The sequence below is a fragment of the Callorhinus ursinus genome, unplaced genomic scaffold, assembly GCF_003265705.2.
Source record: "Callorhinus ursinus isolate GAN/ISIS: 27379988/994484 unplaced genomic scaffold, GSC_fseal_2.0 scaffold59, whole genome shotgun sequence".
Classification (NCBI taxonomy): domain Eukaryota; kingdom Metazoa; phylum Chordata; class Mammalia; order Carnivora; family Otariidae; genus Callorhinus; species Callorhinus ursinus.
This window is the reverse complement of record NW_027397121.1, coordinates 7091337-7112899: the sequence shown is the minus strand read 5'-3', so window position 1 is coordinate 7112899 and position 21563 is coordinate 7091337. Positions and strand designations below refer to the sequence as shown.

At 55.6% G+C, this 21563-nt stretch overlaps 1 protein-coding gene and 1 long non-coding RNA gene across 19 annotated transcripts in view; one reads left to right on the top strand and one right to left on the bottom strand.

Moving 5' to 3' along the window:
• Positions 1-1596: 1596 nt before the first annotated feature.
• Positions 1597-21563, top strand: part of SYNGAP1 (synaptic Ras GTPase activating protein 1) — a 31692-nt gene continuing 11725 nt past the window's right edge. For 6 of the 18 annotated variants that reach the window (XR_012375915.1, XR_012375916.1, XM_073884897.1 and 3 more), the window contains exons 1-12: positions 1597-1784; positions 5272-5393; positions 7533-7638; positions 13836-13927; positions 14391-14512; positions 16300-16453; positions 16671-16769; positions 18148-18774; positions 18915-19059; positions 19286-19430; positions 20935-21171; positions 21310-21511. Coding sequence is in view for 13 of the 18 variants with exons in the window: in XM_073884897.1 (XP_073740998.1) it covers positions 1718-1784; positions 5272-5393; positions 7533-7638; positions 13836-13927; positions 14391-14512; positions 16300-16453; positions 16671-16769; positions 18148-18774; positions 18915-19059; positions 19286-19430; positions 20935-21171; positions 21310-21511 (2118 nt within the window). In the remaining 5 variants the exon portion in view is untranslated. Of the gene's footprint in view, positions 1785-4643; positions 4662-5271; positions 5394-7318; positions 7425-7532; positions 7639-9819; positions 9900-9991; positions 10064-12721; positions 13715-13835; positions 13928-14390; positions 14513-16299; positions 16454-16670; positions 16770-18147; positions 18775-18914; positions 19060-19285; positions 19431-20934; positions 21172-21309; positions 21512-21563 lie in introns of those variants that run through there. The other 12 variants (XM_073884899.1, XM_073884898.1, XM_025862399.2 and 9 more) reach the window with 8 other exon arrangements.
• LOC141371172 (uncharacterized) lies at positions 5297-7345 on the bottom strand. The gene is made up of 3 exons (XR_012375917.1): positions 7220-7345; positions 5593-5671; positions 5297-5425 (listed from the first exon to the last, which is right to left on the bottom strand). It is a non-coding gene; the product is annotated as an uncharacterized lncRNA (long non-coding RNA).

The window sequence follows — 21563 nt, the reverse complement described above, 5'->3', positions numbered from 1 at the left end:
AAGATTGAACCTTAGGGGGTAAAGAGAGCGCCCCCTGCCTCTTTGGTTAGGACTGACATATGCCTAGGTTGGGTAATGAACAACGATAATCTGAGAAGCCCGCTGTCCCTGAGCAGGGAATAGTGATTAGGCAGGGATGGGGCACGGCAAGACGATGGCTAGGTGGGAAAAGATGCATTTTAAGAGGACAGTGAGACCCTGTACATGGGATAGAGGGTGATGAAAATGGGGCTGAGGGCAATTCAGCCTTAATTGAAAGCCCAAAGCTCAAGACAGACTGGTGGTGAATGGGGGCGGGGAGCGAGCTTTAGGTTGGGGATATGGAGACACCAGGAAGTAGTGATGGTGCTTTTGCCCCTTACCCGCCCCCCCCCCCATTTAACTCTCCCGGACTGGTATACCTCTGAGTCTTGGGTCTCCTTGCCTTAACCCATCCCCCTAGGAGCCAAGACCTGTCCTACATAACTTCCCTGGGGCCCAAGCACATCCAGTGACCCAAAAATGGAGAGAGGGGCCAATGAGAGGAGAGAGGTGGGAGGAGGCAGCAGAGAAAAGGCTCTTGCCACTCCCCCTACCCAGTATTCCCCCTTTTTTCAAGGTTTGGGGGTCTCCGGAGTCTGCGTGACTGGGCGTTTATCAGAGTTCTCTCATACCTGTGTCTCTGGGGATGGGGTCTCCCTGAGATCTGTCTTTGGGTTTGGAGTTCGTTTCTGAGCTAGATCTCTGCAGGGCCTTTCAGTATTTGCAGTGGGATATTTCTCGGGACCGAGTTTCCATTTTGTTTTGGGAGTTTCTGTGTTTCCAGGACCTCATCACTCTGTGAGGTCTTTCAAACTCTTCTTTATGAGTTTGGGGTCTCTGCATTCTACATCTCTGAGCTACATGAGTGTCTCTCCCTGTCCCTCTCCCTTCTCCCCATCCTCAATCCCCAGGTCTGGAGTTTATCTCTTGAGTTATCATTCTCTGAGTCTGCAGTTTCTTTTCTCTGAGATATAAGTCTGGGGTCTGGTATCTCTGGATAGGAGTCCTCTAATTCTAGGTCTGGGTTTTTTCTGAATCTGGATCTCATCTTTTTCTTTAACTCCAGGTCTCTGATCTTGGTTCCTGAAATCATCTGATTCTGGAGTCTAAGATTTCTGCGGCTGTGGAGAACCTTTTGTGAAACTGGACACTCACATTTTGACCTCTGACCCTTCTCTCAATGGGGGATCTGGGGTCTTTTTTTTTTTCTGAGATTGGGGTCTCTGTTCCTCTAGATTTTGGGTTTGTGCCTCAGATTACCCCCCCGCCCCCGGGGTGGGCAGCAAGGTATCTTTCTCTGTGGGTCTGGGGTCTCTCAGTCTCAGGATCTGAGGTCTACATCTTTAGAACTGCACTCTCAGTCTGGTGTGTTTTTGAGTCAGGGGTCTCTCTCCCTGGTTCTCACTGAGTAGGGGTGGGGGCTGCAGATTCTCTCTCTCCTCCTCCTCCTGCTCTCTCCTCTCTCGCTCGCTCCCCCGCCCCCCCCCTCTCTCTCTCTCCCGGCTGCCGCTGCTGCCGTTGGCTCCTATTCTCCTCCTCCTCCTCCTCTCTCCTCCTCTCTGCTCCTCTCTGCTCCTCTCTCCTCCTCTCTCCTCCTCCTCCTCCTCCACCTCCTCCTCCTTCTCCCCCTCTCTCTCCCCCTCTTTCTCTCTTCTCTTTCTCCCCCGTCCCCCCCGCCCCCTCCCCCCCAGGCCTGATGAGCAGGTCTCGCGCCTCCATCCATCGGGGGAGCATCCCCGCGATGTCCTATGCCCCCTTCAGAGGTACGGTGGGGAGGGGAGGGGGGGAGGGCCAGTTGGGGGGGGCAAGAGGGGGAGGGGCAGGGGCGGGGGGGGGGGAAGCAGAGCCGGGGCCAGGGAGGGGAGCAGCTGAAATGGAGGGAGAGAGAGGAGGACCGGGAAGGCAGGGATGGGAGCAACGGGGAAGGAGGGATTGGAGGCCAGAGGATAGGGGTAGGTAGGGGCCGGAGGGGACAGGAAACAGGCTATGAAGGGGGCTGAGGGGAACATGATGAAGGGGAAAGAGATTGCCAGAAAGGGTGGTAAGATAGAGGGATAGGGTTTGGGGAAGAGCTGCAGAAATAATTTGGAGGTGGGAGCTGAGAGATGAGGAAAATATTAAGGAAGCAGAAGGAAGTCTTAGGAGAGGGGCTAGGAGGGGGAAATGAAAACATAGGGGTGAAAAGAGAAGCAAAGAAGATGGGGGTAGAATACGGTGAAGGGGCTCAGAGAATGGTAGGGGGTTGGAAAAGAGAGGAGGATGGAGGGAGAGAAGAAGGGGCCAGATGGAGAGAGAGGGAGGCAGTGGGGGGTGGGGGGAATGGAGGGTCCAGATGGAGGGAAGAGAGGAGAGAGGGAATGGGCTGGGGGAGGAGAGACCAGGGCAGGGGGAGGGCCAAATTATGTGTGTGTTTATTGAGGGGGGAGGGGGCAATAGAAGTAAGATTGAGTGATGGAAGTAGAGGGCAGGTTAGGACCCTGCCCCAGACTCTGACCCTCCTTAAGGCCTTTGACCAGTGAAATGTAACCCCAGGGGTCCTATCCGCCTCTTCACTTCACCACTTTTTATCCCCCTCCCCCACCTCCAATCCCTGTTACCATTCCCCCTCCCTCCTCTGGTGTCCATCACCTATATCTTTCCCCCCATATGGTGTCCGTTCCTTATATGAGTCCCCCTTCTGTCCTTCCCTTATATCAGTCCTTTCTCTGGTCCATTCTCTCTCCCTCTCTTCTATCTGGTAGCTCCCTTATATTTCTACCTCCTCTTCAGCTGTCCTTCATGACCCACTTGTCTTAGTATCCCTGTTAGGTGCACCTCATTTCCTCTGCCCCGTGTCCACTTGGGCTCTTCTGGTATATTCCCTTGTCTTTAGGGATTTACTCTCATTTCTGCCTTCTTTTCTCTTGATCCATCCCTATGATTTGTCCCCCAGCCCATCCTCTATCTCTACCCCATTCCCCGGCTGGCTTGTCCCTGCAAGTCTGTGCCTACCCACTTTCCCCTAATACCTCAGCTCTTACCACCCATTCCTCTTTTCTTGTCTCCTCTACTTCCTGGGGTGTTGGAGATTTGGGTGCAAAGATGCAGGTTTTGATGGCTGGAACAGGACCTAGAAGACGTCCCCATCTGAGCCCTGTGGGACTTATCCTAGTAAAATTTTCCCTTTTCTCAGCTGTGTTACTCTGTCTCTTGCATCTGCCTCCCAGAATCATCCTTACTTAAGTCTAGACAATATGTGTGTGTGGAGTGTGTGTTTTCAGAGTTGCTTCTAAGCTAAGTTCCCTGTGGCCTTCCCTGCTCCCAGGAGGAAGGTATCCCCTGAACTCTAACCTGCCTCCCTGGGGCTGCAGCCTGAACCAACCCCTCCCAGAATGATTAGATGTATCAACAGATTTCTCCTCTGGGAGTCCTCAGAGTCTGAGCGCAGTGGGCATGTTGCCTGCAGTGTGTGCAGGCTCAGAGCCTAAGGACTGGTGATCTCTGTAGCTAGAGGGTCTCGGACAGAATCTCTGGAATGGCATTGCGATAGTGAGTCTCAAAGGATTGGGGTTTCTAAATATCTATTCTAGGGGTTCATCTCTGACTCTGATCTGCAAGTTGAGTAAATTTGAAGAATATGTTTGTAGACAGAAAGGGGTAGATTTTTCAAAATTTCCTACTCAGGGTATTCAGTTAGAATGAAGCTTAACGACCAGTTCTTTTCCTGAACTATACCAATGATTATTTTGTAAAGGTGACAGAATTTGATTTTGCTTCCTCTAAATTGTTTCTCACTGTGATACCTTAAACCTATTTTCTATCACTTTGATGTCACCAATTTGATTTCTTTCTTACTTCCATAGTGCCTGTTCCCTGTGTCCCTTTGATGGTGTGTGGCATTGGGATTTAAAGGAGAGACAGGGGGCGCCTGGGTGGCTCAGTCGGTTAAGCGGCTGCCTTCGGCTCAGGTCATGATCCCAGAGTCCTGGGATCGGGCCCCACATCAGGCTCCCTGCTCAGTGGAGAGCCTGCTTCTCCCTCTCCCTCTGCCTGCCTCTCTGCCTATTTGTGCTCTCTCTCTCTCTCTGTCAAATAAATAAATAAAATCTTAAAAAAAACAAGTAAAGGAGAGACAGTTTACAGGGATGGGGCGAGGGAAGAACAGCTAAGTTGGGTAAGATGCCCCTGCGGGCATCTCCAAGCATGGGCAACGCTTAGTCTACTGTTTGTCCCCATCCCCAGCTTGAGCTTTCGGAGGCCCCCTTCTCTGTCCCAGACCTGGATCTTCCATTCTTCCTTCCCCTCTTTCTTCCTCAAGCTCCTCACTGTACCTTGGAGAGGTTTCTCACCTGTGGAGTTGTCTTCCATCCTGTCCATGGAGACTAGGTAAAGAGAGGGGGCCGTAGCGAATCTTTGATCTCTGGGCATAGAGTGGGAGAAGAGATCAGTTCAGTCTCTGTTCATTCAAACAAAGGCATATTTCCTACCTCCTCACTCTCCAGCCCTTCCCATAGCCAGCTGTTGACAAGACATATCCTCCCCCTACCACCAGAAGAACCATTTCCCCAGATTTGAGCAGGGTTGGGCTAGAGGAGGAGGGAGCTGAGAATAGAGGAGAGGCAGGAGGAGAGGCCCTCTCCGGTCTCTGACTTTGTGAACAGGTAAGCTCTGTCATGTCCTCTCTTTTCCAGATGTTTAGCTCTCAGCATTTCATGCTCAAATGTTCCTATACCCCCTGGCCCCATCCTTTCCCATGGCTCTGTAGCTTTTTCCTCTCACTCTCTTACAGCTGGGGGAGCCACCTTCCCTCCAAGTGCTTGACTTCTGCAGTTATTTGGATGCCCTCCCTCTTCCCAGTCCCCTGCCACCACCATCTCTGTGTACTTCTCTTCTGCCAGTTCTGCTGCGCCCTCCATCTTTTCATTTTTTGGATATGGATGGAGAGCACCGCCACTTTTCTCTGCCTCTGAATGTGTACCCTCTCTGTCATGATATAATCCCCCTCCCTGAACCACTCCTCTGTATTTCTTTCCTGCAGTCTGCAGAGCCCCCACGTGATGTGATTTCCCCTCCCCTCTTTCCTCCCAGATATACAGGCTTCTCTTCCGTTCCTTTAATTAAGTTACCGTGCGCCTCATCCCCATCTGTAATCTCCAAGGCGGGTGGGGTCTCATTCTCCCACTCTGTGGACTCTCTTCTTGCCATTTTGGGCCTCTGTCTCCTAAGTGCATAGAACCTCCCTTACCATTTCTGTGTGTCTCTGTCCCCCAGATGTACGGGGACCCCCTATGCACCGAACCCAATACGTTCATTCCCCATATGATCGTCCTGGTTGGAACCCACGGTTCTGCATCATCTCGGGGAACCAGCTTCTCATGCTGGATGAGGACGAGGTGAGCAGAGTGGGAAGGCTGGGGAGAGACCTCTGGGTAGCATGGGAGAACGTGGAGAGAAAGATGAGGAGAATCCTCATTAGTGAAGTGGTGAGAGACACAGAGAAGGCAAAGAAGAGGGAAACATTTGCAAGCGGTCTGAGGAGGGTGGTCATTGAGATTTGGACTGGGGTGTGCAAAAGGGCAAGCATCCTCTCACCTTGGCCAGGGGATGTTCCTGTGCAGTGTTGGAGAGGAGATGTGGTTCTGAAGAGTTGGGGGTGGCTCCTGTTGTGGCCCTGCCCATATTGTGGGATAGGTTAGGATGGGAAAGGGAAACTGAAGGGCTTGGAGAAGGGGTGGCAAGAAATGGGCATTGCTTTGGAGGGATCACCTCCTAAGTGGTCCTCGGGAACTCTCTCCTGTTCTTCCCCCATCTCAGCAAGACCCATCACTCACCATGCCCAGGCCTGACTCTATCACGTGAGGAGTGGGAACTGAGGGAAACCGGGACCAGGAGGGGGCTGGAGGGTACTAGGAGAGATGACAGAAGTCAGTGGATCTTGGTGTGGATGGTGGTGAAGACTGGGAAGGTGCCCAACCAAGGTCAGGGTTTAGAGAGACCAGGAGGGCTTTCACCAGGGACATCAATCAGGAAAGAATATAAGGGGGGAGATGCCTGGGCAATGAGGGGAACTGGGAGCAGGGGACATTTTCTAGAGAAGTAGCAGTGGGAGAGGGATAGGGACTAGCCAGAGTGTGGGACATGGGGGCCATGCTGGCTCATTAGAGCCAAGGGAGTATGGGTTCTGACTGGGCACTGGGTCAGCAGTGGAGGACCCATCAGAGGAAACAGAGGGTGCAGATATGAAAGGTGGGTGCCCAGAGGTGTGATTCAGGGAGTTGGGGGTGATTTGGGGGACCAGCTTTAGAGAGTGATAGGTAGCCTTGGAGCCCAGTGAAGTGCTGAGAGGCGCTCCTGCCGCTGTTGGGGAGGATGTGGTGAGGCAGGGCTAGAATTGGTTGGGGTTAACCAGGGTTTGGAGGGACCTGAGGGGCAAGGGAGAGTGTGCAAGGGCTGGCTAGAGCTTCCAGGTCACAGAATGAAGTCCAGGTGTCTAGGGGAGGACATGGTGACTTTAAAGGAAGAGGTGGTTCAGGAGTCCAAGTTTTAGGCCTTGGCGGGTATTTGAGTGATTCACTAGTGGTCTTGACCAGGTTGTAGGGGGTCTGTAGGATCAATTGGGGGAACTGGAACCAGTAAGAGTGAGGACTGTTGTGAGGATTGAGAGGGTGGGATAACGAAGGAATGACAGAGCTGGGCACAAGTCCAGGGGACCAGTGGCCAGCAAGCTAAGGGGCAACCTGAGCGGAGGGGCCAGAGTCTGGAGTGGGAAGCCTGTGGGGGTGGGATGGGTAGGTGAGCAGTGTGTAGGGCCACAGGGGGTTGGAAGTAGGTGGGTTGTGGACCTGGAGCTAGGGACTAGCAAAGTGGGGTGGTTCTTGGAGGGGTGAAGATTGGAGGCTTGGAGCTGGGAATGAGGCTCAGGGAGAGGGAATGGCTCAAGAGAAGGAGGCACGTGAAAGAGGTTGAGTGGGGGGCAAGGGAAGGAGATGAAGGGTGGGGGGAGGTGACCAGGCCCTTTGAGGGGGGCGGGGAGGTTGAGTCCCAGTCTGGCCGAAAGCCGGGCCGTGGGAGGGAGACAAGCTGTAGATCCTGATTATAAATGCAGCTTCTGCTACCCCCGTGACAGGCACGGAGGGAGGGAAGGTGGTGAGGGAGGTGGGAGGTTGGGAGGAAAGCGGGGAGAATGGAGGAACTGAAGGTCAAGGGGAAAGGGGATTACCAGAGTAGCAGACTCCTGCGGGGTTGCCGGAAGAGCTGAGTCGGGTTTGGGAGAATTTCCCGGAGGGTGTTTCAAAAGAAATGGAGGGAGGAAAAAGGAGGGTGGGACGGGAGGGAAAGGAGGGAGAGAGACTTGAAGAGAGAGGGGAAAGAGAAACCGACTCATCCCAAGACACTTGAAGAGTGTGCAGGAGTAGGGGCCGAAGGTGGGCAGGCCCGGTGGAGAGGGAGGTTCATCCTTCCTTGGTGGGGGGGAGGGAAAGAGGAGGGACGGCCTGGGCCAGTGAGGTCTGACACACCCCCGCATCCCCTAGATACACCCCCTTCTGATCCGGGACCGGAGGAGCGAGTCCAGTCGCAACAAACTGCTGAGACGCACGGTCTCCGTGCCGGTGGAGGGGCGGCCCCACGGCGAGCATGGTACGGCGGCCGAGCAGGCTCTCGTGCCCCGGACAGTGGCGGGGACAGGGCTGAAGGTGGCCGGGGCTGCAGGGGAGGGGGGAAGTCGGGGAAATGAGGGAGCTGTCAGGGGGTGGGAGGAGGAGGAGACACAGTCTTTCATCCTGCGAGTGGGAGCCTGGAAGGAGAAGGCGCCCTCCTCTGGGATCTGGAGCGGGACTGGGGCTGTGGGTGAGAGGCCCCAGTGGTCTTTGCTCTGTTTCGCTCCCTTTTTCCTCTCCAGCAGCGAAGTTTGCCTGTTTTCCTGGTGCTTGTAAAAATAGTCTCCTTAGATCTTTAGCTTCCTGTCCGAGCGTTCCTGCCCCTGCCCCTCTCCCAGCCCTTGGTCTGGGACCGTGGAGAGAATGACCTAGTTCCTGCCCTCCCCCCAGACCTCTGCCCCACCCCCACGCTCCTGATTCCTCTTCCAGACCTTCTGGCCTGTGGGCCCTCCCTCTTCTTGCCCCCTTTTCTCTTCAGCTGCTTCTATTTTCTGCAATTCTGTCACCCCCTTTCTCTTTCCTCTCCGATTTCTCTTATTTTCCCCACCCCTCTTGATTCCTCTGTCGTTCCCCTTTGCTCCCGGTGGAACATCATCAGACCCCCCCCCCCCCTTCCCCTTTTTTTCTTTCTGTGGCGCTATCTGCTCAGTCTGTCTCTCCACCTCTCTCCCTCTCTCCATCTGTCTCTTCCCCTCCCTCCCTCTTTCTGCCCCCCCTCCACCCCCCTCTTTAGTCATTTAAAAAAAGATTTTTGTCTTCCTGAGAAGTTCGCTTAAAAGGTTTCCATGGGAACAGTGAGGGGAGATGAAGGCAGAGAACAGAGATCTGCAGCCAAGGTGCAGAGAGACGCCCTCAGCCCCTAGAAACCCCCTTGTCACTGCCCCCTACCACTGCATTCCCCTTCCAAGAGTAGGGATCCAGTTCCTCCATCCCCCCAACCCCTAGTTACCCCTTTCTTCCACCAGCAGACCCTTCCCTCAGGTATCCAGGCTCCCAGTTTCTCTTCCTCCAAGAGATCCAGTGGCCTGTCTCCATCCCTTAGCTCCCTATATATGGTCCTCCTCTGATAGGCCCAGGTCTCACTGCCCTTGGGGGCCAGCTCTGGGACCCTGGGTGGGTGGGTGGGCAGGGATGTGTGTCATTGTCATGGAAACCTCTGACCATGGGGGTGTGTGGATAGCACATTTCTGTGAGGCAAAGCCAGGTGGTGGTGGTGGTGGTGGTGGTGGTGGTAGTGGTGTGTACAGAGAATGTGTGTGATGTCTGTCACATCTGTGTGTGTGTGTGTGTCATGTCCGTGTCTGGGAAAGATTTGTGTGTGTGCACATGTGCATACCTGTGTGTCCAGGCCAGAATGGTCACATGCTCACGGAGCATGTTTATCATATGTAGGATGGTTGATACCTCTGCCCACATAATCCCCATCTTTCTCCTTATCCTGAGTCCTCGGGGTCTGGGGTCTCTGGTGTGGGTCTCCGTTGTGTTTTGGGTGGGGGCATCCCCGTGTGTTTGGAGTTGGGGATGGTATATGGAGGTTGTTGTGTTGGGGGTTCAATAGGTGTTGGAAGAGGGTCCTGGAGTATATCTAGTTGGGGGGAGGATCTAGTGAAAGAGTTGATAGCTGGTGAACGTTTGGGGTTTTCAGGGGGACATGGAATGTGTAAAGGGCATGGAGAATATGCAGGGACATAGGGATCTTTAGGGGCTTGGGGGCCTGGGTCCGCGAAGGTGTGTGCTGAAGCTGTGGACGCTGGAGCCCAGGAGAGGTCGCCGGACCTTTGAGGGGCATTGGAATCCAGGGCTCCTCCTCTGCTGGGTGGAGCCGCCGCCCCTCGTTCCCTCCGCGGTTTTGGTGGGGGGTCCTGCTCGGGAGGGGATGGTGGGAGGCCCGGTTGGTTTTGGGGGTCCCCTCGCCCCCCTCCCCCGTCTCTCTCGCGCTGTCTCCGGGCGACGGGGCTCGTGACAGAGGCGGCCACGGCAGCAGCGGTCGCCTAGCAACGGCGGCGGGGCCCGGGCAACGGCGGCAGCGGCGGGAGCGGCGGCGGAGGGAGCCGTTCCCGCGGCCGTCACCGCGCGGCCGTCCCGGCCGTCCTGGGCCCCGCCGCCGCCCCCAACGCGCCGGGCGGCGCGAGCCGGGCCGCGCCGCCCCCTCTCCCGCCGCACCCCGCCCCTCCCCCGCGCAGGGGCGGGGCCCCTCCCCCACCGGGGACACCCCCGACCCCCCCCAGGGGGCGGTGCGAGGTAAGGGCGGGGCCGGGCGGACGAAGAGCGCGCGTGGGGGCGGGGGCGCGCGTGTGCGTGGGCGCGGAGAGGGGGGTGGGGAAGCCGCGGCGGCGGCGGCGGCGGCGGCGGCAGCTGCTCCCTCCGCATGTTCTCGCTGCATCTTCCGAGTGGGGGGAGTTATGGTAACTGGAGGGGGGCAGCGGAGGTGGGGGATCGGGGACAGGCCTACGGGGGGCCAGGGTCGCGAGCACGCGGGGGAGGCCGGTGAGGGGTGGTCTCGGAGACCCTTGGTGGAGACGGCAGCCTGTGTGTCCGTGTGTGTGTTGGTGTCCATGCTCGTGTCCCCCGTGTGTCGATGCTATGTGTACTCGGGGCCCAGTTCCTCATGCACCGTGTGCAAGCCTGTCCTGTCTCATCGTGCCTCTGTCCGGTTCCTGCCTAGGAGGCCGCTGGGCCGGCCACTGGCCATACTGGTACATGTCACCTCTGACCCTGAGCTTGCATGTCCCTGGCTGGGGCTCACCTCCAGTCAGTCTCCTGTGTGTAGGGATGTGTGGCAGGATGAGCAAGATTTTCTCTGTCCCTGGTGGCAGGTGTGTGTCTTTGCATGTGTTCCATCATTGGCCTGGGTATCTGTGTCAATCCCAGCACGGGTGTCCAGGGCGTGTCTGGATGTGGGTGGTGTGCAAGTGGGGGAAGGAAGTGAGAGTGTGTGAGTGGGCTTCTTGGAATCCTACTATGTGTGAAACACCTTTGGGCTGGGCAGGTGTGAGCCCTTGGTCTGTCTGGGAGTGGGGACAGAAAAGGTGTAAAGGAAAGGAGTGGAGAGAAAGTGGAAAAGTGGGGAGAAAGGAGGTGAAGAGGAATGAGGGAGGTTTGGCTAGGAGAAAAGGAATAGCTGGAGAATGGGAATGTAGGAGATATTTGAGCCAGAATAAGGAGAAAAGAGAATAAGAGAGCTTAAGATGGGGAACTGGATGGAGATGGAGGGAGACAGGGTCTGGGAGCTGGGGAGGAGGCGGGGGGAGAGCAGAGAGGCCTGTTAGTAAAGCTATCTGAGAGAAGTAAGGGGCAAGATGAGAGAGGGCATCGGTTCATGTAGGCTGTATAGGATCAGGCTTAGTTGGATGAGGGATAGCCACTCAGGCATGGAGGCTGGCTCATGGTGAGGCCTGTCACCACAGGGACTGTCATGAGAGCTTCCTGTCCCCAGCACAGAGTTTTGCCCCCCATTTCTCTGCTCTCTCCAACTCTGTTCCTCATCCTGCTCTGGCAACCTCCCTCCTTGGCTCCCCTCAAGAGCTGCCAGCTGGGTATGAAAAGGAAGAAGGGCCAAAGGGAAGGTTAGGGATTTGGCGGATTGGAGGGCAGGGGGAGATTCTGTGGGTGATGGCAAGATTAGAGGGGTTGGAGAGGCGGGAGTCCAAGCCTTTGCGGTTTGTGTGTGAGAGTGCAATTGTGTGTGTACATGGGGTGTGTACATGTGTGGGTGTGTGCACAATGCCTGTGTTACGGGTGCGTGTAGGTGGCTGTTATGTGTGTGCATGCGTGTGTACATCGTGCAGGGATGGGACACGGAGACCCACGATTGCAGTGTACGCTGACCAGGTTTGCTGTGTGTGTACACGGGTATATGCCGTGTTTTCTGTACGTGCCACTGCATGCAGCTTTCATAACAGAATGTCCTGTATTTCTGTCACTCTCTTTTCTCTATGTGTTTTTCTTTTTTGTGGTAGTGAAAGTCTCTGTAAGCATTTGTGTATGTGGCCTCCATGTACGTGTGACTTACGTGTGAGTTCATGGATCTTAGTTCCTGGTAACACGTGTAAGGTTATGTTACTTCCAAGAGCCAAGTAAACCAGTTAGCAAATTTGTTCTCTTTCTGCCAATTCTTTAGTTCCAAAGCAAAATTTTAGTGGATTTAAAGTTAGTCTTTGTGCCTTTATTAGAGGAGCTTGCAATTGAAAGTAGTGCCTGAGTTTGGTTCTTTGGAACGAGAGTGAGGCAACCATACCTAAGAAATGCAGAGACTAAGAAAAAAATATCCTGACCCCTTAGATGCATTGTTGAATGTGTCCTAGAAGGGTAATTGATGCATTTGCTCCTCGTTTTTTCCTCTTTGGGAGAGCAATCATGGATGCCTGCGTCGGAGTCAGACAAGGGCTGAGGGAGAAGAAGGTTGTCCTGAGATGGAGTGGATGTGGTCATACTTCCCATGTGAATGAATGATGTTTGTGCTTTTGAGGTACCAGGGTACCTTGCTGTGGTTGGCATCACAGTATACTCAAGCATCTATCTTGAGGTTAAACCGACTTCCTGTGTGTGTGTGTGTGTGTGTGTGTGTGTGTGTGTGTGTGTTAGGGTTAAACGTCCATTTCTGTAATGTGCTGCCCACATGATTGCCCAAGGGACTGGGGCCACACGTCCACACCAGCAGCTCTCATGTGGGTGTCTGGGTCGAAATGTGTACTCCCCTGTTGCAGTGTTCACATATGTTTAAGCATGTATCCCGTGGAGTATGTGGGCCTCAAGGTCTCAGAATGTGGATCTGTGGCACCCCCGTGCTCACAGTTGTCTGTATGTCTCATAAGCACCTAGATCCCTATTTTTTGTATTGTGGTTATATACACGTACCCCCACAGTTCAGTGTATGTTTCTGTGCTCTACACATTGTTTCCAAGGGTCTGGCAAGGGTCCCTCTGTCATGGGGTCCACATTTTTGTGAGCAGACCTTCTAACACCTGGGTTTTAGAGGCAAAGGGAAGCTGGAGACTGATTCTAGGGCACGTCGCTGGTGATTTGCAATTCTGGAAGCAGACAGTGAAAATGTAGCTGTGGTCCTCCCTTGTTCTGGAACCTAGAGAGTTAACAGGCAGCTCTTCCGGTCCCCCCCCCCCACAGCCTGTAGCTTCTTGTTGCCGTGGAGATGGTAGCCCCGCCCCTGATGCAGCACCTGCCCCCCCATTGGCTGCAGTGGTGACTGTGGGGCTGAGGGGGGAGCCCAGGCCTGGGCAGCCATTCTGGAGCTGGAGCCGGAGCTTGGCATCCCCCCACTTTCATTCTCCTCTAGCCCCTTGGCCCCTCTAAATTCCCCGGCAGCAGAGCCTCAGCTTCCCTCCTCGAGCTGCCACCCCTCTGGACTCTTGGCAGTCTGAGCTTCATCCGCATTCTCTTCCCCTCCTCCTCCTCTCCCTGCCCTCACTTGGGAGTCCCCTGAACCTCCACTGCTCATCCTCCCCACTCCCTGCCCACTCCCCCACTCCCCTGCATTCTTTTATTTTCCTCTCCCTCCTCCTTCCTTTCTGAGTCCCTGCCACTGCAGTGCACGTGGAACCGGCCCCTTTTCCCCTCCCCCCCCCCATCTGCCCCTTCCTTGGATTTTCTGTCCCCAGGCTTCTTCTCCTGCCACTCCTCACAGGTCCCTTCTAAGACTTCCCCCTCCAGACCAGGGAGGGGGTCATGGGAGACAGCCCTGGCTCTTCAGACGGTCAGGGGTTCCAGGAGAGGGGAGCAGGTGGAAGATGTGCCCAGCTGAGGGGAGAGGAAAGCCTGCCTATGGGCAATGACCTTTAACCCAACTTTCCCCCCCAGCTAGCCCCTTCCTGGGGGGGTGGGCACCAAGGACCTAGCTTCCGTGGATCTTTGGTGTCCTTTAATCACCGGGGTTTTACTGACCCTCTCAGCCATGCCCTTCTGCTGACTGCCAGTCCCAGTCATGGGCCTAAGGCCTCCCACCCCGTCCCCCTCGGGGGGCTCCGGCTCGGGTTCTTTACCCCCTCCTTCCCGCCGCCAGCCTCTCAGCCGCCGCTGCTCTTCCTGCTGCTTTCCGGGGGGTAGGTGAGGCTGGAGCTGAGGGGCAGAGGGAGGTGGGCGAATGGGCTGGGGTCAGAAGTGGACACCTGGGCTAACAGCAACCCCTCCCAACCTCCCTTCTGGCTCTTTTCCCCTCTCCAGAATACCACTTGGGTCGCTCGAGGAGGAAGAGCGTCCCAGGGGGGAAGCAGTACAGCATGGAGGCCGCCCCCGCTGCGCCCTTCCGGCCCTCGGTGAGTGAAGGGTTAGGCCAGATGTGGCTCAGCTGGGCCCCCTCCCCTCCAGCCCCAGCTGGAGCCCCAGCATTCTGAGAAAGGGGGCAGGAGGGAGAGAGAGAGAGAGAGAGAGAGAGAGAGAGAGCGAGCACTTGCCTCTCCCCACCTCTTTGGTTTCCCCCTCCTTGGCTCTGTCCCCCTGCTTCTCAGACCAGCCCTCCCACCTTCTCTGAGCTGGTGTGTGTGTGTGTGTGTGTGTGTGTGTGTGTGTGTGTATGCGTGCGTGTGCGCCCGCTAGCACCCGTTGGGAGCAAAGGAAGACAAATTGGTAGCAGGACTCCAATCTCCATTTCCTCACCTCTAGAGACTTCCCTTTTCCCCCATCCCACTTTCATCCAGGGACTCTTTACCAGCTGAGGGCTGAGTAGGTAGAACTTACCCTGCCCCAACCCACCCATATCCCCATCTCCCCCCACCCCAGCAAGGCTTCCTGAGCCGGAGGTTAAAAAGCTCCATCAAACGCACGAAGTCACAACCCAAACTTGACCGGACCAGCAGCTTTCGCCAGATCCTGCCTCGCTTCCGAAGTGCTGACCATGACAGGTACAGGGGCTGGGGTGGGTGGGGTGAGTTGGATGCAATATACGGCAATATAGGGGGTTCTTGGGTGAGATTGGAGGGAAGGGGGTTATCTGGGTGCAGAGAGTGAAGGCCCTGGATTGGCTGAGGGATGTTTTGGGCCAGGGGACAGAATGGAGAAGAGGCAGCAGCAGGAGAGGGGCAGGGTGCAGGGAGAGGACAAGCAGAGAGGCAGGAAGGGAAATGAAGGTGAGGCCAAGGAGGGACTCTTCTGGCCAGCAGAAGGATGGGCTCCAGCCCAGGACTGAAGGAAATGTACAGGACAGAGAAGGAGTAGAGGAGCCTGGAGGGAACATTGAAGGAATCCAGGGCAGGGGACAGTAGGCTGGTAAGAGCGGGAGCAGTGTGACCTAGGGAGAAGGGGTGAGAGGGGATGACAGCAGGTTGGAGTGGGGCTGGGGCTGGCAGATCCCACTGGAGGAGGGAAGGGGAGGCTGGGACAGGTATACAGGTTGGCAGAACAGGGAGGGGAAGCTCTAGGGTTAATCATGGACTGAAGTATGAGGAAGAAGCCCTCCGAGAATTTCGGAGGGTACTGTCTCTGAGGCTGGCGTTGCAGGAGATCCGATATTTGCTTCTCTTGTCTGCTTCTTGGGGTCCCTCTTTGGGTTTCCCCTCACGTAGTCACTCCCCAGGGAGAACCCTGTCCTTCCTTTTCCCCCATGTCTGGCCGCCCCCAGGATTGGGCAGGTAGGGAGGTTGGGATAGGTGAGTCACACCTTCCCCTGCCCCCTCCCATGTCACCAGAGCTGGATTTGGGCCTGGCGGGGGGTGGGGGGTGAGGGCATGGTATTCCTGGCCGCGGGGGCGGGGGGGGGGCCGGGGGAGCGTCGTGCTGACGGCAAAGGAGCCCAAGATGACGGGGCTGCTATAAATAGCTTCATGGAGGCTCCCACACCCGAGCTCCCCCTCCCGCTTCCCTACTGCTCTCCACTCTTCCTCCCCTAGCCATCTCCCGGCCGCTCACTGTCCCATCCCTCTGTGTTGTGTGGCCCGTCATCCGTTCCCTCAGCCCCCTTTACCTTCTGCTGTCTGGTGCAGTCCCTGCTTGTCCCCCCATCTCTGTTCCCACGCCCATCTTTCCCACTGCTCCTCCTCATCTTCTCCCAGCCTCTGTCTTTCTGCACTGGCTTTGCCCCCACCTGCTCCCTCCTGCCCTACCTCCCCCTCTTCCCCAGGCCCCATTTTCCAGCTCTTCCTTCTCACTTGGCTGCCCACAGCTTTCGCTATTTCTTGTGTGATTTACCCTCTTTCTTTCTCCTGATTTTGAGAAAACTTGTTCTCTTCTTGGATTCGTTCATTCTTTGAATCATTAAATGTTTCTTAGGTACTAGCTGTGTGCCAGGCCCAAACCAACATCTTTGTACTTCTGGTTCTTTACTTCCACTTTCCCCCCCTTATGTTGAGGCTCTGGTTTCAGCTAGAAGTCCCACCTAGAAGTGCCCCAGGCCCACCTGTTCTCTTTTTTTTTCCCTACCATGATCTATTTCTGGGTTGAGATATTTCCAGGTGTCCCCAGTCCTCACAACCCCTTAGGTGTGAATTGGTGGGGTAGGGGCTTCTTAAAGGGTTCTGGCTTCTCTCACTTTGCTCATGTCTTTCCCCAAGGATAGGCCAGCTTTCTTTCTGTCTGTGTCTGTATGGGAAGGGGGTTCAGGAGGCGCTTTCCCCAGGTATCTATCCTAGAGCCGGCCCCTGGGTGTGTAAGAAGAGTGAGGCCCTGACCCTGTGGTCTGACCCTTCCCTGCCAGGGCCCGGCTGATGCAGAGCTTCAAGGAGTCACACTCGCATGAGTCCTTGCTGAGCCCTAGCAGTGCGGCCGAGGCCTTGGAGCTCAACTTGGATGAAGATTCCATTATCAAGCCAGTGCATAGCTCCATCCTGGGCCAGGAGTTCTGTTTTGAGGTACTGAGTCTAGGGGGCTGGGGAGGGCAGGAATGATGGAGGGTGAGGGCACAGAGGCCTGGAGAAAGTGGCACAGGTGGGGATGGTAAGGAAACAGAAATCTCTGGGGCTGGGAGAGAGGAGGGTAGGCCAGGGAGGAAGACATGGCGATGGGGTGTCAGGTGCTTAGGAGTCACCTCTCCTCTGGAGCCCCATCTCAACCCCCCACCCCTCTCAGGTAACAACGTCTTCAGGAACAAAATGTTTTGCCTGTCGTTCTGCGGCCGAAAGGGACAAATGGATCGAGAATCTACAACGGGCAGTAAAACCCAACAAGGTATCGGGAGTAAAGGAGACACAGACAGCATGGGCAAGGCAAAGGTCAAGCCACAGGGGAAGCTGGGGGCCTAGGGGGCAAGGTGAGCTAAAGGGAAGGGAGGCTTGGGGAGGAGGGGACCTGGATGAGCAGGAGGTGACCCCCACTTTTCTCTGAGTCCCCATTTCTTTTACCATTCTTTCTGCCTCATGGTCTGTTACCATAGAAGTCATAGATTTGGCGCATTGATCCGCCTTCCCTGTAGGCAAGCAGTGCCCCACCAACACCCTGACAGCTGGACACCTAGCCCCTGCTTGCCATGGGAATGGGGTTTATATGGCAATTAGATGATCTCTAAAGTCCTTCTGGCTCAGAAATTCTACAAGTCTGTGTTCTTCCCAAGGCTTCTCTTTCCTAGGAGAAATGCTCCCAGTTCCGTCAGCTCTTCTCGAATCCCAGGTTCCAGTGAGCTCAGAGTCCTGGCAACCCTCCTCTGGGGGAATCCCTTGTTTTTCATTGTCCGGAACTAGGCCCAAGAGGCTGGATGCAGTCTGACCCATGCAGAGTCCAAACACTGTGTTCTCCTTACGCAGCAGCATCCCCTGAGCTTGGCTAGGACCTTGTGGGCCGCTGCATCCCCCAGGCCCTTTCGCACTAACTCTGCATATAGCCTCACCCATCCCATATTTGTGCAGCTTGCCTTTTCTGTTTTTGCTGTCAATCTCTGATTGTCTTTGGAGGACTCCCCAGTTCTCCTCCTTCAAATTCCATCTTATTATTTTTGGTTTATTCTTTGAGCTTTTGAAATTTTTCCTGATGCTGATTCTATACATGAGTCACCATCTGTATTAGTTGTCTACGGCTGCTATAACAAATTACTACAAATTAGGTCACTTAAAGTGAAAGAACTTTATTCTTCCACAGTTTAGGAGACCAAAAGTCCAAAATGAAGGTGCTGGCAGAACCTTGCTCCCTCTGAAGCTCTAGGAAGAATCCTTCCCTGCTTCTTTTTGTTTTTTTCGTTTTTTCTTCCTTGTCTCTTGATAGTTCCTTGACTTACAGCTGCATCTGTCCAATTTCTGCCTCTGTGTGCCTCCGGTTTCTAAATCTCCCTCTGCATAGAGAAATGAGGCATTGGATTTTCTAATCCAGGATGAATATATCTTAATATGAGTAGATCAGCAAAGACCTTTTTCTCAATGAAGGCTACATTCATAGTTTCCAAGTGGACGTGAATTTTGGAGGTGGGGGGACACTATTCAACCCGGTACACATCTTCTCGGCCTTATGATTGCTGTCTTAGAGACCCTGTCTCGTTTTCTCACTGCCTCTCCCCTTTTGGTGTCTCTGTCTCTCTCTCCCTTCCCCTTTATCCACTGTGCCCACCCCACCACCCCAGGACAACAGCCGCCGGGTGGACAACGTGTTGAAGCTGTGGATCATAGAGGCTCGGGAGCTGCCCCCCAAGAAGCGGTACTACTGTGAGCTCTGCCTGGACGACATGCTGTATGCACGCACCACCTCCAAGCCCCGCTCGGCCTCAGGGGACACCGTCTTCTGGGGCGAGCACTTCGAGTTTAACAACCTGCCGGCTGTCCGCGCCCTGCGGCTACATCTGTACCGTGACTCAGACAAAAAGCGCAAGAAGGACAAGGCGGGCTATGTCGGCCTGGTGACTGTGCCTGTGGCCACCCTCGCTGGGCGCCACTTCACAGAGCAGTGGTACCCTGTCACCCTGCCGACGGGCAGTGGGGGCTCCGGGGGCATGGGGGGCTCAGGAGGGGGCGGGGGCTCGGGGAGTGGCTCAGGGGGCAAGGGCAAAGGAGGCTGCCCAGCTGTGCGGCTGAAGGCGCGTTACCAGACAATGAGTATCCTGCCCATGGAGCTGTATAAGGAGTTTGCAGAGTATGTCACCAACCATTATCGGATGCTGTGTGCAGTACTGGAGCCCGCCCTGAATGTCAAGGGCAAGGAGGAGGTCGCCAGTGCACTGGTTCACATTCTGCAGAGTACGGGCAAGGCCAAGGTGAGCGCTGTGCCCTCAGGAACAGGTGACTGGGAGTGGGTACTTGCTGGGGAGGGGGAGATAGCAAGGGTAGGGCACTCTGTCTTCAGAACGAGCTTGGGTTGTACAGAGGCTGACCCTTGGATTTTCCCGGGCCTCAGGACTTCCTTTCAGACATGGCCATGTCTGAGGTGGACCGGTTCATGGAACGGGAGCACCTCATATTCCGCGAGAACACGCTCGCCACTAAAGCCATAGAAGAGTACATGAGACTGATTGGTCAGAAATACCTCAAGGATGCCATTGGTATGGCCCACCCTCAGGTCTTCTTCCCAAACCTACCAGATGCGCATCCCAACCCTAAACCTGGCTACTCCAGACCCCAAGTCACCCTTCCTCAGCTTGATGCTTCCAAGCCTAGAGTCCCCGGACTCCAGCCTCCAACCATGGGATTCCGAGATTCCCCAACCCAGGCAGCCCCCCTCCTTGCTCTTGGCAAGTGTGACCACCCTCTGTTGTGCCCCCACCCCAGGGGAATTCATCCGTGCTCTGTATGAGTCTGAGGAGAACTGCGAGGTGGACCCCATCAAGTGCACGGCGTCCAGCCTGGCAGAGCACCAGGCCAACCTGCGGATGTGCTGTGAGTTGGCCCTGTGCAAGGTGGTCAACTCCCACTGGTGAGACTGGGAACGCTGGGTGGGGGCCAGGGCTGGGGTCGTGTGTTCATCTGTTCATCCATCTGTCCATCCGCAAAGAGGACTGAGTACTGGTTATGGGCAAAGTGGTGTGCTGGGGGCTGTAAAGCAGAGAAGAATGAGGCCTGGCTCTGCCCTGAGAGGGCCTCACCCAGAATGAATAGGGACAGAGTAGATAACACGGAAAGCCACAGACCAGCTGTAGTGTGTGTGAAGTGCCACGTGAGGGTTCCCCCAGGAAACATGAGGTCAGAGAAGGCAGAGCTTTGATTGGGATAAGCAGGGAAGGCTTCATGGAGGAGGTGTCCCCCGGGGCTGGGCTTTGAAGACTGGGTTGGGTTCTGATACGTGGATATGGTGGGCAAAGGAGACGTTGCAGGAGAAGGCTGTGGGATGGGCACATGCGTGAAGGTGAGCGGCCCGGGAGCTTTCCGGGGCCAGCAGTTAGCTCAGGTTTAATGGAACCCGTGGCTCATAATGGAGAGTGGAAGAAGAGGTGCGGACAGGGGGGTTGGAGTTAGAATCTGGAAGTCCTCAGCTGCCAGGCTAAGGAGATTGAGTTCGCTGGTAGGTCATGGGATGCCATTAGTGGTGCTGGTGCCAAGAGGTATCATGATTGAGATTAATCCTTAAGTGGTGTGGAGTGTGGGGAGTGACTGGAGTAGGGAGAGCAAAGTGCAGGCTAGTTGGAGGTGATTGCTGTTGGCTGACATATGGATCAGGACGGTGGCAGGGAGGGGAACGGGGGCCCACTGTGAAGGCCCCTCTGAGGAAGGGATCAGCTGGAGTTGTCAACTGACTGGGAAGAAGGGAGCTTGTCTGTGGGGAGTCAAGGATGATTCAAGAGGCCATGAGGCTGGTGTTTGAGACCTGTGGCCTCATTGACAGAACCAGGGAAGTCAGGAGGAGGAGCTCGTTGGAGGTGTGGGGGCGATGGTGAGCTCTGTTTTACACTACACGAGTCAGAGTTTAAGGTGTCAATGGGACACTGAAGTGGAACGGGGAGGTGGGGGAGTGAGCGCTGAGCCATTGCAGGGAGTGGGGATCATGCAGGGGCACCTCCATCCCCATTTCCCTGGAATCCAGAAGAGTTGGGGGGTCCGAGCTCCCTGTACCTCAAGTGACCCTCCATCTCTCTCCCATCTCTGTCTCTCCCTGGTGTCTGTTTTTCTTCTACTCCTCTCCTTGTCTCTCTCATACACCCTCCATTCCTCTCCTGCATGTCTCTCTCCCCTCACCCTCTCTCCCCCTCCATTTCTCTCTCCCTGATCTGTCTGTTCCCTCGGCCATAGGCCTCTTCTTCCAGCAGCCTCCTGTCTTCTTGCTGCAGTCCCTCCCTCCCTGTCTCTCCCCGACTCTGTTTCCACACCCTCACCTCCTACCACCCCCCTCAGCATGTTCCCTGGAAGCTGAGGGTCTCTGGGGCTCAGTCCCGGTCTCTCTCTTTCTTTCTCTCTCTCTCTGTCTCCCCACCCCTTCCCCTCAGCGTGTTCCCGAGGGAGCTGAAGGAGGTGTTTGCATCTTGGCGACTGCGCTGCGCAGAGCGGGGCCGGGAGGACATCGCTGACAGGCTGATCAGCGCCTCGCTCTTCTTGCGCTTCCTCTGCCCAGCCATTATGTCGCCCAGTCTCTTTGGGCTCATGCAGGAGTACCCAGATGAGCAGACCTCACGAACCCTAACCCTCATCGCCAAGGTCATCCAAAACCTGGCCAACTTTTCCAAGTGAGGGAAGCCTCAGGCAGGGGTAGGGTGGGGCTGGGGGTGGGCAGGAAGGGTCTCCCGAGTCCCCCAGAGACCCTGAGACGGGTGGGAGTGAGGCCTTCTTGTGTGTAACCTCTACCTTCTGGATGCCTTGGCCAGGTTTACCTCAAAGGAGGACTTTCTGGGATTCATGAATGAGTTTCTGGAGCTGGAGTGGGGTTCCATGCAGCAGTTCCTGTATGAGATCTCCAACCTGGACACGCTGACCAACAGTAGTAGCTTTGAGGGTTACATCGACTTGGGCCGAGAGCTCTCCACACTCCATGCCCTGCTCTGGGAGGTGCTGCCCCAGCTCAGTAAGGTCAGCAGATGCCCCTCTGCCCCCTCCCCAGATGTCTCCAGAGACTCTCTCA